The following is a 14750-nucleotide window of genomic DNA, read 5'->3' as shown; positions in this document are numbered from 1 at the left end:
TATTCTGAAAAAAATCAAGCAGAAATCCTTAAAATGAAGGAATCAATAAACCAAATTAAGAATTCAATGAAAAGCATCACCAACAGACTAGACCAATGAAGACAAAGTATATAATCTTGAAAACAAAGTTGACCATGAAGAAAAGATGTTAAGAGACCATTAATAGAATTTCCAAGAAATATGGGACAACATTAAAAGATAAAATTTAAGATTTATTGGGATATATGAAGGCCCAGAGATACAAACCAAATGATTGCAAAATCTTTTCAATGTAAAGATATCAGAAGAATTTTCAAACCTAAAGAATGAAATGGAAAAATCAAATATAGGAGCTTACAGGACCCTAACTATACAAAATTACAACAGACCCACATCAAGTCACATTATTATGAAAATGGCTAACCCTACAGAACAAGGTTAGAATTTTAAAAACTGCCAGAGAAAAAAGACAGGTCACATTCAGAGGGAGATGAATCCAGGTCTCATCTTCTTTTCTTAACTCAGACCTTCAAAGCTGGGAGGTCTTTGAATAATATATACCAGGCTCAGAAAGAAAAATAATGCCAGCCAAGAATACTAAAACCAGCAAAATTAAACTTCAGAATTGATGATGAAATAAAAACCTTCCATGATAAACAAAAGTTAAAAGAAGTCACAACCAAAAAGCCTGCACTACAAAATGTATTCAGTAAAATATTTCATGAAGAAGAAATGAAAATTAAAACTGAAAACCAATAAAGGAGTGAACTGCACTACAAGGATAGTGAAGCAGAGGAGAAACAAATTCAAATTAAAAACCAGAAATAAATCAAAATGACAGGGAATAAAAATAATTTCTTAATATCATTTAATGGGCTGAGGTTGTAGCTCAGTAGTACAGTGCTTGCCCCACATGTGTGAGGAATTGGGTTCAATTCTCAGCACCGCATATAAATAAATGAATAAAATAAAGGTCCATCAACAACTAAAAAAAATTTTAAAAAATAATAATATCATTTAATGCAAATGGCCTAAACTCATCAAACAAAAGACATAGAGTGGAAAATTGAATTAAAAAACAAGGTATAACAATATGCTATCTCCAAGAGTCTCATACATACGCAAAGACATCCTCAGACTAAAGATAAAATGATGGGAAAAAAAACATATAGTTTACATAGATCTTATAAGCAAGCAGGGGTGTCCATCAGATAAAGTGGACTTCAAGCCAAAGTTAATAAGGAAGGACAAAGAAGGACATTTCATATTGCTTAAGGGAATTATACATCAGAATGACATAAGAATCAAATATTTATGCCCCAAACAATAGAGAATCCATGTATGTAAAACAAACTGTTCTCAATTTCAAGAATCAAATAGACCACAACATAATAATACTGGGTGACTTTATAATACCTATCTCACCATTAGATAGACCCTTCAAAGATAATGTAAATGAAGAGGCTATAGAACTAAAAAATACAATTAATAATTGAGACATAACAGACAGATATAGAATACTTCATCCATCAATGACTGAATACACTTTCTTCTCAGCACACATGGATCCTTCTCTAAAATAGACCATATTGTAGGCCACAAAGCAACTCTTATTAAAAAAATAGAAAAAAGTACCTTGCATTCTATCAGATCATAATGGATTGAAATTAGAAACCAATGATAAAATTTAAAAAGAAGCTACTCTAACACCTAGATATGAAATAATATGCTACTCAATGACCAATAGATAGCAGAAGAAATCAGGGAATAAATTTTAAAAATACATAGAGATAAATGAAAAAATGACACAACATATAAAAATCTCTGGGACTAAGAGGAAAGTTCATTGCACTGAACTCATTCATCAAAAGAATAGAAATACGCCAAACAAATAACATTACATCTCAAAAGTCCTAGAAAAAGACAGGACATAATTAAAATGAGAGCTGAAATCAATGAGATTGAAACAATTTAAAAAATTGGTTCTTTGAAAAAATAAATTGATAAACCTTTAGCTAAGCTAACAAAGAGAAAGAAAACCCAAACTACTAAAATTCTTGATAAAACAGGAAATATCATGACAGATACTACTGAAGTACAAATGATAATCAAGAAACTATTTTGAAAATTTATACTTCAATAAAATAGAAAATCTTGAAGACATCAACAAATTTCTAAAGACACATGACTTACACAAATTGAATCAGAAGGACATACACAATTTAAACAGATCAATTTCAAACAATGAAATTGAAGATACCATCAAAAGCCTACCAAAAAGAAAAGCCCAGCCCAGGACCAGATGGATTTTCAGACAAGTTCTACCAGACCTGGAAAGAAGAACTAACATCAATAATGTTTAAAATACTCCATAAAATAGAAAAAGAAGGAACACTTTCCAACTCATTCTATGAAGCTACTACCACCCTGATACTAAAACCAGACAAAGAAACATCAAGGAAAGAAAACTTCAGACCAATATCCCTGATGAACATAGATGCAAAGATTCTCAATAAAATTCTGGCAAATTTCATACAAAAGCATATTGAAAAGATAGCACACCACAATCAAGTGGGGTTCATCTCAGAGATGCAAGGTTTGTTCAACATACAGAAATCAATAAATGTAATTCATCACATCAATAGACTTAAAGACAAGAATCATATGGTGATCTCAATAGATGCAGAAAAAGTATTTGACAAAATATTGCATCCATTCATGTTCAAAACACTAGAAAAATTAAGGATAGCAGGAATATACCACAACAAGGTAAAAGCTATAAATGTTAAACCCAAAGCCAACATCATTCTAAGTGGAGAAAAATTCAAATTTTCCCTTTAAAAACTGGAACAAGACAAGGATGCCCTGTTTTATGACTTCTATTCAACACAGCCCTTGAAACTCTAGCCAAAGCAATTAGACAGAAGAAAGAAATGAAAGGGACACTAATAGGAAAAGAAGAACTCAAACTACCCCTATTTGCTGATGACATGATTCTATATTTAGAAGAACCAAAAAATTCCACTAGAAAACTTCTATAACTTATAAAGTAGCAGGATATAAAATTAACACCAATAAATCAATTGTATTCCTATATATCTGTGATGAACCAAATGAAAGAGAGAAATAAGAAAAACTATCCCTTTCACATAGCCTCAAAAAATTTTGGGGAATCAATCTAACAAAAGAGGTTTAAGACCTCTACAGTGAAAACTACCAAACACTAAAGATAAAAATTGAAGAAGACCTTAGAAGATGGAAAGATCTCCTGTGCTCTTGGATAGGCAGAATTAATATTGTCAATATGACCATACTACTAAAAGCACTATACAGATTTAATGAAATTTCTATTAAAAGTCCAATGATGTACTTCATAGAAATAGAAAAGGCAGTCATGAAATTCATTTAGAAAAATAAGAGATCCAGAATATCTAAAGCAATCTAAGGATTGCAAGAAAAGTGAAGCAGAAGGCATCACAATACCAGGCCTTAAATTATACTACAGAGCATTAGTAACAAAAATGGCATGGTATTGGCACCAAAACAGACATAAAGACCAATGGTACAGAATAGAAGACACAGAGATAAACCCACATAAATACAGTTATCTCATACTAGACAAAGTGCCATAAACATACATTGGAGAAAATATAGTCTCTTTAACATACAAAGGGGAAACTGGAATCCATATGTATCAAAATGAAATTAAGCCCCACATCTCACACCATGCACAAACTCAACTAAAAGTAGATCAAGGACCTATGTATTAGAGCAGAGACCCTGCACCTACTAGAAGTAAATGTAGGCCCAACTTTCCATCATGTAGGCTTAGGAACTATATTCTTCAACAGACTTCCTAAAGCCCAAGAAGTAAAATCAAGAATCAATGAGTAGAATTTTATCAAACTAAAAAGCTTCTTCACAGCAAAGGAAACAATCAATAATGTGCAGAGAGAACCTACGGAATGGGAGAAAATCTTTGCCACCTGCACCCCAGATAGAGCATTAATCTCCAGGATATATAAAGAACTCAAAAAATTAACACCCAAAAAACAAATAACCCAATCAATATATGGGCAAAAGAACTGAACAGGCACTTCAAGAAGAAATACAATCGATTGACAAATATATGAAAAAATGTTCAATTTTCTAGCAATTAGAAAAATGCAAATTAAAACTACACTGAGATTTCACCTCACTCCAGTCAGAATGTCAATTATCAAGAATACAAGCAACAATACATGTTGATAAGGATGTGGGAAAAAAGGTACACTCAAACATTGCTGGTGGGACTGCAAATTGGTGCAACCCCTCTGGAAAGCAGTGTAGAGACTCCTCAGAAACCATGGAATGAAACCACCATTTTAACTCAGTTATACCATTTCTTGGTATATACCCAAAGGACTTAAAGTCAGCATACTATAGTGATGCAGCCACATCAATATTTATAGCAGCTCATTCACAATAACTAAGCTATGGAACCAACCTAGGTACCCTTCAACAGATGAATGGATAAAGAAAATGTGGTACATATACGCAATGGAATATTACTCAGCCATAAAACAGAATGAAATTTGGCATTTACCAGTAAATGGATGGAACTGGAAACTATCATGCTAAGTGAAATAAGCCAGTCCCCAAAAAGTAAAGTCCCAATGTTCTCTTTGATGTGCAAATGCTAACACAAAATAATGGGGGGAAAGGGAAGAACAGAAGTTCATTGGATTAGAGTAAAGGGAATGAAGGGAAGAGAGAGGGACAGGAAACCGAAAGATAGTAGAATAAATCAGACATAACTTTCCTATGTTCATATATGAATGTATGAGCAATATAACTCCAGATCATATAAAATCACAAGAATTAGAAGTTATACTCCATGTATGTATAATATGTCAAAATATACTGTCATGTATATTTAAAAAGAACAAATTTAAAAATTTTAAAAGATTCAATGGCAATGACTTTCTTAGCTGTGAAACAGCTAATTATAAACTTATTTTTTATAGTATATCAGAAATTAACATAGACTTATTGTTACCATTTATTAAGAAATAAATGCAAGATAAAAGACTGAAAATTTCAAAGGCAAAATACTTACTGATAAAGATTTTTAAGAGTAACAAGTCCTTCTTCCATATGTTGGATGTCTATTTTTCTTTGTGACAGGAAGTTTTCTTTCTTAGTAGTGAAGGCCATTTGTTTGCGGTATCTACCATGAAAAAAGATAGCTGTGCTGAAGGTCTGAAATTATATATATATATTGTGGGTACCTGAGATTGAATCCAGAGACTTGTACTTGACAGGCAAGAAAAAAATCATTTTTAATCCCCAAATACATTTGTGTTGTTTAAGCAGCCTGGGCTAAGACAAAAAACCACGATGCTATCAAACTTTCTAGTTTCATGGCTGTCACCAGCATGTTTGTGTTTCTAACAAACACGCTTTGGATTGATCTGGGTGAGGTTTCTGCTTGAAGAATACCAGCATTGTTCTAAGCATGCTGTGCAATCGGATGACCTAAAATGATCGTGATAACTCTCTGTAGCTTAAATACTACAAAACAATGAGCATAAACTCACTTGAGTGGGTCTGGTCACTGTAAATACACTTCCATGAGATTGAACGTTGAGTGTAGTAATGGACTCACTCACATAATTTCACAGTTGCAAGATTTTACTCTGCAATATTCTTGAAGAAAACACTGGGGAATGCCCACTACCTTCAAAGCCATGCATGAGGTCCCCAGCATAACAGCACTGAATAAGGAGAGTGACTGCCCTGATCTCCTGGTAGTCCAGTGGGACAAAAGAATTTATACCCAGTTGACTACAGTGGCATCCGAGGAATGCTTCAGAAGGATCATTCTGGTGAAAAGGAGGCAGACAAGTTAGTGGTTGTAAACCAGAAGATGGGGGGGACTTTTGAGAGGAAAGCCAAAACAGAGACTGAAAGAGGTAGAAAGAATAAAATTGGAGAGAAGTTTAGGCTATATTTAAGAAATATTTTAGAGGTGGCATTAACAAGACTTGGTGACCAAAAGGAGCCCAATAGGGGATTTCATTGAATAATTTTCTAGTCTCTGGGGTTAGGTGGTGTCAACGACAATCTGAGAAAGGGAATACACATGTGGAGCCAGCTTTTAACGAAGGTAGATAACATGATTTCTCTGGATAGTCTTATAGGGTAAGAGCATAATGATTCTTTAAAAAAACATGTTTTAGAAATGGAAAAAATGTGTTTTTTAAAATAGATTGATCTGATCCAAATAAGGAAAGCATTACATAGCACTATAGGGGCAGATTAGAAGTGTGTTTATTTATTCCCGGGTTAAGAATAGTTCATTGTTGTCAATAGATTTTTAAAACTAGGATGAGCACTGCAAGACAAGCATCCCATAATTATGGCACACTGATTCACACGGGGCTTATAGGTAGAAACATACTCCTCATAGGTGATCTGTTCATGCGTAAAAACGTTGTGCTCCTCTCTGGAGACAATCTTATATTCTCTCATTAAATCATACAGTTTCGCTCGTAGCTCTTTGTTCTCTGTTTGAAACTGGTGCAGTTGATCAGCCAGCTAGAGAAAAACAAAGGAATTGTATGAGAAGACTTGCTTCATGGTTCCTTGGAGGGGTTCCACATTAGATGAGCAATTCTCTAGAGTACTGAGTATATTGCTTAGCATGCAACAGATAGGCCACAATTGTTGGATGATTTATTTCTATAGCAAATAGGCAATTGTACCTTTGGGGGCCTCTTCTATAAATTATGTCAAAAGTATAGAAAGACAAAACATTGATGTAAAACCATAGGGTAAAAATCCACATTGAAATAGAAAATGATATTAATAAACTGTGATCATTCAGCCACATTTGTGTGTCCTTTTTATAGAATATTAACAATGCCAGGGAAAAGAAAACTTCCAGAGAAATTCTTGCTCAAAATGGCTTTAACTAGATAAGATGCTTGCTTCTTGTGAAGTACAGTCAGCCACCTGTACCTGTGGGTTCTGCATTTGTGGATTCAATCAACTGCAGATGGAAAATATTTGGAAAAAAATTCCAGAAAAATCCCCAAAAGAAAAACTTGAATTTGTCATACACTGAGTACTGGAGTAGAAGGAATCCACATGAGTGAAGTGATGGTAGGCATTGTATAAATGATTAAATATCATCTAGAGTTATTTTAAGGCGTATAAGAGGATGTTGATAGATTATATGCACATACTGTGTCATTTTTTTTTAGAGAGAGAGAGAGACAGACAGAGAGAGAGAGAGAGAGAATTTTTTAATATTTTTATTTTTTAGTTCTCGGCGGACACAACATCTTTGTTGGTATGTGGTGCTGAGGATCGAACCCGGGCCGCATGCATGCCAGGCGAGCGCACTACCGCCTGAGCCACATTCCCAGCCCACTGTGTCATTTTATATAAAGGACTTGAGCATGGTCTGATTCTGGTATCTGCAAGGGTGTCTTGTGAACAATCCCCTGCAGATACCAATGTCTGACAATATTTCTATTGGAAGATGCCCCCCACTCCAAAAAAAAAAAAAGTAGAACCCATCAGTGTTTTGCATGAAGTAAGAATCTTGTTCTTGGAATTCTATTGGATTGCTTCAAATACGGTAAGAAAGTTAGGTTTGGTAGGAATGGTGGGTAGTTCAAAATAACCTTCTGGCTGAGGACCACTAAAATAGTTGGATGAGAACAATCTCCTTGAAAGTACAAAAGAACAAATAAAGTAATGAGGAATGAGTATGTCTAACTCTTGGAATGAGTGTCTAACACTCAAAACTACTCCTGCCCTGAGGACATTTACCAATATGGAAGAAACCACTTGGAAACTGAGACTTGGCTTTCTTGCATGGTAAGGAGATAAATACCAACACAGACAGCTCATCCTGATGTTGAGTCTGGATTAACCTCTCACCACTGTGATTTGGGAACCCAAAGAGCTTCAGTAGGAAAATTTAAGGTGGATTAAGGTAGTATGGGTCTAGTAACTCTTCACATATTTGACAAAAAGTGAGTACATATTAGTTCCCAAGGAAGATATCATCATCTTAGGCTTTGAATTGTTTTTGTGAACATTTTAAAAAATACCATCTCTAGCATACAGTTTCTCACCAGCAATAAAAAGAAATAAGACAGCATGAACAAAATTTGTAGAAATAAGAGACTACAGGAATAAGAGACTACAGACACACACAGACATTGATTATTAGAATTATCAAACCCTGAACTCTAAAAGTACTATGCTTATTATGTGCAAAGAAATATTAGGCATGTTTCAAAATTATGGCTGGAAATTAGAAACAGCAGAGTGAGATAGAATATTTGAACAGATATTAAATAATTACCAATTGAAAAATACAATAATTAAAATTGGGAACTCAAATAAGACTCATCTTTCTAGAAAGCTGCAACATGGAGACAGAGAAGAAGGTGAGATAGAGGATACATGGATTAGTATAAATAATTGTATACACAGAATTAGAGGCTCAGAAGTAGAAGAGAGAGAATAGTACAAAAGAAATATTTGATAAATAATGGGCTACAATTTTGCAGAACTTATGAGATATAGAAATTCACATATTTAAGAAACCAAATACATCCCAAGGAGGATAAATAAAAAGAAAAATTTGGTAACCCAAACAATTAAGGCAAAGCAAACAAAGAAGACTTAAACTAGACATACACCACATTCATAAATTAGAAGCCTCAATATTGTAAAGATGTGAAATCCTTTTCAGATTGATTTATAGATTTAACACAATACCAATCAAAGTCCAAATGAGTCTCTTGGCAGAACTTGACAAACTGAGAGAGATTCAAAGAACTAACAAGAGCTGAAGCTATCTTGAAGAACAAAGTTGAAGGAGTTGTATGACTAGCTATAAAGGTTTCTTTGCTAATTAAGAAAATATTGTTCTCTGAGAGATAAACTACGCCAGATAAACAGGACAGAAAGTCTAATATCCACACAGATATTTATGATATATTTATACTTGATTTACATTGATAAATCAACACTCTACACTTGATTCATGATGATAGTGCAATGGCAATGTAGCGGGGAAAAGATGACCTTTTTCTTTAAATGGTGGTGGTTAATTAGCCAATCTTAGAAATATGAATCTTGACCATTATCTCATAAAACACACACACACACACACACACACACACACACATACACACATACACACACTCCAAATGGCTTACAGTCTTAAATGTGAAAGGCCTAGAAGATAATGGAAAAGAAACCCTTATGACACAGAACACAAAAAAGCTTTGACCAAAAAGAAAAATATTGATAAACTGATGTTATCAATACTTAAAATGTTCAATATTAATAGATTACATTCATTAAAAGATATATCTATGCATAAATAATGTGGTGCACTTAATAATTTATTCACAATAGCCAAGTATGGAATTAACCTAAGTGTCCACCAATGGATGAACGAATAACCAAAAAACACAGTATATACACACAATGAAAAACTACTCAACCTTGAAAAAAAGAATGGCAACCCACTGTTTGCAACAACTTGGATGAGGACATTATGTTAAGTAAAACAGTCCAGGCACAGAAAGATAAATGTTCTATGATTTCATTTATATGAGGAATCTAAAAAGTGCTAAACTCATAGAATAGAGAGCAGAGTGCTGGTACACAGGGGCTGGTAGGGGAATAGCAGGGGATTGGGGAGATGTTGGGGGGGGAAATTAAAGATATAACAGAGTTTAATTCCATCTTTGAATTCCATCTCAGCTTTTTTGCTGCTGCGACTCAAAGACCCAAAAAGAACAATTTTGAGGAAACGTTTATTTGGAGGCTCATGGTTTCAGAGTTCTGAGTCCATTAGACAGCAGGCTGCTTTCCTTGGGGCTTGAGGTGGGGCTGAACATCATGGTGGAAGAGTGTGGTAGATGGAGGCAGCTCACATGATGATCAGAAAGCAGAAAAAGAGAGACTCCACTTGCCAGATACAAAATATATACTCCAAAGGCATGTCTCCCTGACCCACCGCCTGTAGCCACAACATCAGTTACCATTCAGTCAATCCCTATCCGGGGGTTAATTCAATGATTGGGTTAAGAGTCTCATAATCCAATCATCTCAAAATTAAGCTTTCTTGCATTGTCTCCCACATGAGCTTTTGGGGAACACCTCACATCCAAACCATAACATTGAACTTGCCTCCAATAACTCGTGAGAATTATGAATGCCACTAAGCGCCTACAGTATCTATCTGAGTAGAAATACTAAGTGGGTCAGAGCCCTGCTCTTTGAAGTGATCACTTACTTGTAACCATGGAATTTGTTTGAGGAATATGGATTGAAAGGGAAACCCCTCTATTTGCCCCTTTGACCAGGTGAGCTATTCCAGTTTAGGGGTCCTAGATTGTTTAGACAATCATGAAGCCTGAAAAATATGGAATTATTGTCTGAAGGTTGTCTGACAACTCCTACAACAGGGAATAAGTGGAAACAAATCTTTTGATCATAAAACAAAAGACAACTTCAAAACCAACCAACCAACCAGCCTTTACTGGTTTCTAGAATCCTTGCAACTGAGAAGATCAGAGAAGGGCTATCCCAGAGGAAACCTCTAGTTTTATGCTGATTTTTTCACAAAACCACAAATTGAAAAGTATTTAACTGGAACGCATCATTCTTCTGGGAGAGTTCCTGTGATGTTCCTTCTGGGGCACGGATATAGGCCTTGGATGGAGAGAGATGTTTTTTAACAGGGAGAAGAATTTGAATGTGTGATGGTCATGCATCCTAGAACAAGAGGTGGATGAAGAACTAGAAGTCAAAGAAAAGGCAGTAAACAAAAAAGATTTTGTGCTTTGCAGTGGAATTCTTTCCCATGACTACTAAAATTTCCAACAAAGATTGTAGTAGGTCATGAAATCAGTGTTATTCAATTTGTTTTAGAATGTAGTAAAAGGAATGGATTTTTACATCTAGCTGATTTGATACAAAACATGATAGAGGATGCAGATAGAGGGTACTGACACTATAAAGCCTGGTCTATGGTAATTAACTATGTGCATTTGGTTGGGGGGGGAGATTTCACCCATTCATTTACTGTGAGGAACAAAAAGAATTTCAGTTATCTCTGGTGTGAGTGTATATTTGTGTCTATACATAAATAAATGGGGTCATATAATACTCTTTTACAATGACTTCATAACTTGATAACATATTAACAATATTCATGCTTATTTAACTAAGCTCTTTTTGTTGGATTTTAATTAAATCTTCCCTCCTCTTATTTCACTATCCTAATGAATGCTTCACGAAATATCTTGTGGCTGTCTTGGTTTACATTGTTGGCTATTTACTTATAAAATTTCTTTTAACCTAAGTTGAAAAAATGTCTAGAAAAAGTTTAAACATTTCCAAAAAAAAAAAAAAAACAATAAAAGGAAAAAAATAAAAAAAAGAAAAAGAAAAAGAAAGAAGCAAAACAAAATAAACAAAATTCTAGAGAATTCTCCTTAGGGAATTAAATCTGACTCAAGTACTTCCAAATAATACTAATATGTTTAATTATTTTGTAATTGTAGATGGACAGCATGCCTTTATTGTATTTGTTTATTTTTATGTAGTGCTAAGGATGGAACCCAGTGCCTCACACATACTAGGCAAGTGCTCTACCACTAAGCTACAGCCTCAGCCCACCAAATAATACTAATATTATTAAGTGAAAATTAGGTTGCTATACTTCACAGATTACCAAACAACATCAAGAATATCATGATTTCTCTAAATAATTCATATGAAAAATGTCTACTAATCAGATAGTCCTATTATAACCACACAAAAAGTAACCTAAAAACAATTCATCTTTACATGGACAATCTTTGCTTTTTCGTGTATTTAAGATATTTTGGGAGCAGATAAAAATCTTTAAATCAGTTACTGTGCGTGATCATGATTATTATTAGTCAACAAAAATTTCTACTTTTGAAAAAATGGTATATTTTAACACCTATTTAAACACCAAATAAAAATAAAATCTAATTATATCTAAAAGGCATATCACTCTTGTCTTCCTACCTCTTTTATCTTACTCAGGTATTCATTTTTTTCAATAACGGATGTATCATCCAGTTTGTTCTGATGAGTCGTAAAGAACTGCCTATGAACAAAGAAAGCTGAACAGATTCATGACAGAACATATTTTGCAGCAAAAGATACATGTACTTATAGCATGGAAACTTCTAGTCAGTTCCCAGATCTCCATACAATCTACTTATATATATATAAAAAATTTTTCTTGCTTTTCAATTAGTGAACCAATACTTTAGTTATTTATTATTTCACTTAAGAAACAATTTTGGGGTGAGAGATACCAGGGATTGAACTCAGGGGCCCTCAGCCACTGACCCACATTCTCAGCCCTATTTTGTATTTTATTTAGAGACAGGGTTTCACAGAGTTGCTTAACACCTCACTTTGGCTGAGGCTGGCTTTGAACTCACAATCCTCCTGCCTCAGCCTCCCGAGCCTCTGGGATTACAGGCATGTGCCACCATGCTCTGCCACAAGAAACAATTCTTGAACACCTACACTCTGCCAGATTTGTTCAGGGTGCTTAGAGATACCATATATCCAAAGTTCCTAATCTTCTACAAATTACATTCTGGTGGAGTAGTCAGAATAGATGTAAGCTACCAAGAAAATATTAATAGCTTTCAGTTAATGTTAATGCTCCAAAGAACACTTAGTAGGGTACAGTGTAGTGAGATCCTGAGAGAAAGAATGCTGCTTTGGACAGAACACTAGGGAAGACCTCTTTGAGTGATAAGAGCCAATCATGTAAAGATCTAAAGGAGGAGACTGAAAGGCAGAAGAAACAGCAAGGGTTAAGACCCAGAGACAAGAAAAAGCTTGGTGTATTCAAGGAAGGGGTATGATTAGGCTAGAAATGATAGACTAGAACATGCAGGAGTTTGAGGGCAAAGTAAGAGTTCAGATTTTATTTTACTTCTTTTATTGTATTATGGTACTGGGGATCATACCCATGGTAGGCAAGCACTCTACCACTGTATTTTCTCAGTAGGTTCTGAAAACCCCCCTTGACTAAGAATACTTATCACAACCCACAGGAGAGTTATAGCCTTATGGCATGTCCTACTAGTGACTTTCCCCAGAGGAATTTTTGTTTGTAAGGAGTCAACAGCTGAAGTGAGGATAACAATTTCAAAGAGTCCCCTCCCCCCACTTTTCCAAGGTGACCGTGTCATTCTTAGTCTTCTCTCTTCATCATTGGAAAGAATGGCTTATTTCAAAATGAAGAGCTGATTCTTTAAAGCTATCACACAAATTTGAGTAAACTAAGAGAATAGAATATCCATCTAATATTAAAGACATTCATAAAATATGAAAGTACCATATTAACTGCTATAGTTGCTTGGATTTTGAATATTTCTCAGAGGCCCATATGTTAAAAGCTTGGTCTCCAAAGTGGTGCTATTAGGATGTAGTCTGCCCTTGAAAAAGGAGGACCTGGTGGGTAGTATTTAGGACACTGGGGGCATATCTTAAGGGGACTGTCAGACTTCAGGGTCGTCCTCTTCTCCTTCTTTGCTTCCTGACTACCAGGTAAGTAGTTTTTCTCTGTCATGTGTTCCCACCAAGCTGTGTTAGCACCCTTGCCATGGGCACAAAGCAATGGGACCAAATGTTCATAGATCAGAAACTTTAAAATTGTGTGCCAAAATAAATGTTTTCTTTTTACAAGCTGATTATCTCAGGTAATTTGTTATAGCAATGAAAAGTTGATTAACAATATTATAAATACTTCAGTAAAAGTAAAGTATCACACTTACGTTTTATTCTCCAGAGTCTTACACACTTTCTTCATCCCTTCCAACTCTTTTTCCCAGTGCTTTATTGAGCCATGTAGCTGTGCTATCTCTAAATTGTGATCACTAAGAGCCTATTGAAAATTCAACAAAAAATATGACATTCAATCATGACCAATTTTGATAACACAATAACAGTTTGATTACACTAAATATTCATGAATAACTCATTCAACTCTTACACCGATACCGTCGTTTAGTTAAAAAAGGAGATATTTATAATTGTTTCTTCATAAAATAAACTGGGTCAAAAATAATTTTGAAATCATCAAAAAACCCAACATGTGGAGGGGGGAAGACAATAATAGCAGAAAGAATGTGAAAATTATACTTAAAAAAAAATTTAAGACAAGAATTTATTTTGTTACCATTTTTAAAAAGTCAAATAAATCAACAGCATCATAATCATATTCAAAGAATTATCCCAGAACACTAAAAAATATTGTTTTTAAAAGCCATAACAAATTAGGTCTTTTGTTTTAGTATTTGGCGGACACAACATCTTTGTATGTGGTGCTGAGGATCGAACCCGGGCCGCACGCATGCCAGGCAAGCGCGCTACCACTTGAGCCACATCCCCAGCCCAGGTCTTTTGTTTTGATAGTTATGTTTATTCCAAAAATAATTTTAAAAATATTTTATCAGTATTCAGAAAATAGAACAAATGTATACTATGAAAAAATGTTAACATGACTTAAAATAAGGGAAAAAATCAGTGGAGAAAATTCATAGTGAAATCATTATTTTTGCAATGTAGTTTTGGTATAAAGAGAAGGGAATTCAAAGTTATTGAGTCTTAGTTTTATTTTCCACCTGTGAGGGAGCATAGAGCTAAGGAAAGGATGCACAATTGCTCTTCCCTCTGACATAGAGTTACCTGGA

General features: G+C 34.6%; 1 protein-coding gene across 1 annotated transcript in view; it reads right to left on the bottom strand.

The window, feature by feature from the left end:
- Ccdc175 (coiled-coil domain containing 175) overlaps nucleotides 1-14750 on the bottom strand; it is a 71789-nt gene that overhangs the window by 39281 nt on the left and 17758 nt on the right. The window contains exons 7-10 of the mRNA XM_026410040.2: nucleotides 13833-13942; nucleotides 12058-12139; nucleotides 6422-6558; nucleotides 5078-5188 (exon numbers count right to left, since the gene is read on the bottom strand). Coding sequence (XP_026265825.1) covers nucleotides 5078-5188; nucleotides 6422-6558; nucleotides 12058-12139; nucleotides 13833-13942 — 440 coding nt within the window. The remainder of the gene's footprint in view (nucleotides 1-5077; nucleotides 5189-6421; nucleotides 6559-12057; nucleotides 12140-13832; nucleotides 13943-14750) is intronic.

Source organism: Urocitellus parryii, chromosome 6, assembly GCF_045843805.1.
Source record: "Urocitellus parryii isolate mUroPar1 chromosome 6, mUroPar1.hap1, whole genome shotgun sequence".
Taxonomy (NCBI): Eukaryota; Metazoa; Chordata; class Mammalia; order Rodentia; family Sciuridae; genus Urocitellus; species Urocitellus parryii.
The sequence above is the reverse complement of the archived record's forward strand: the minus strand, read 5'-3'. Positions and strand labels throughout refer to the sequence as shown.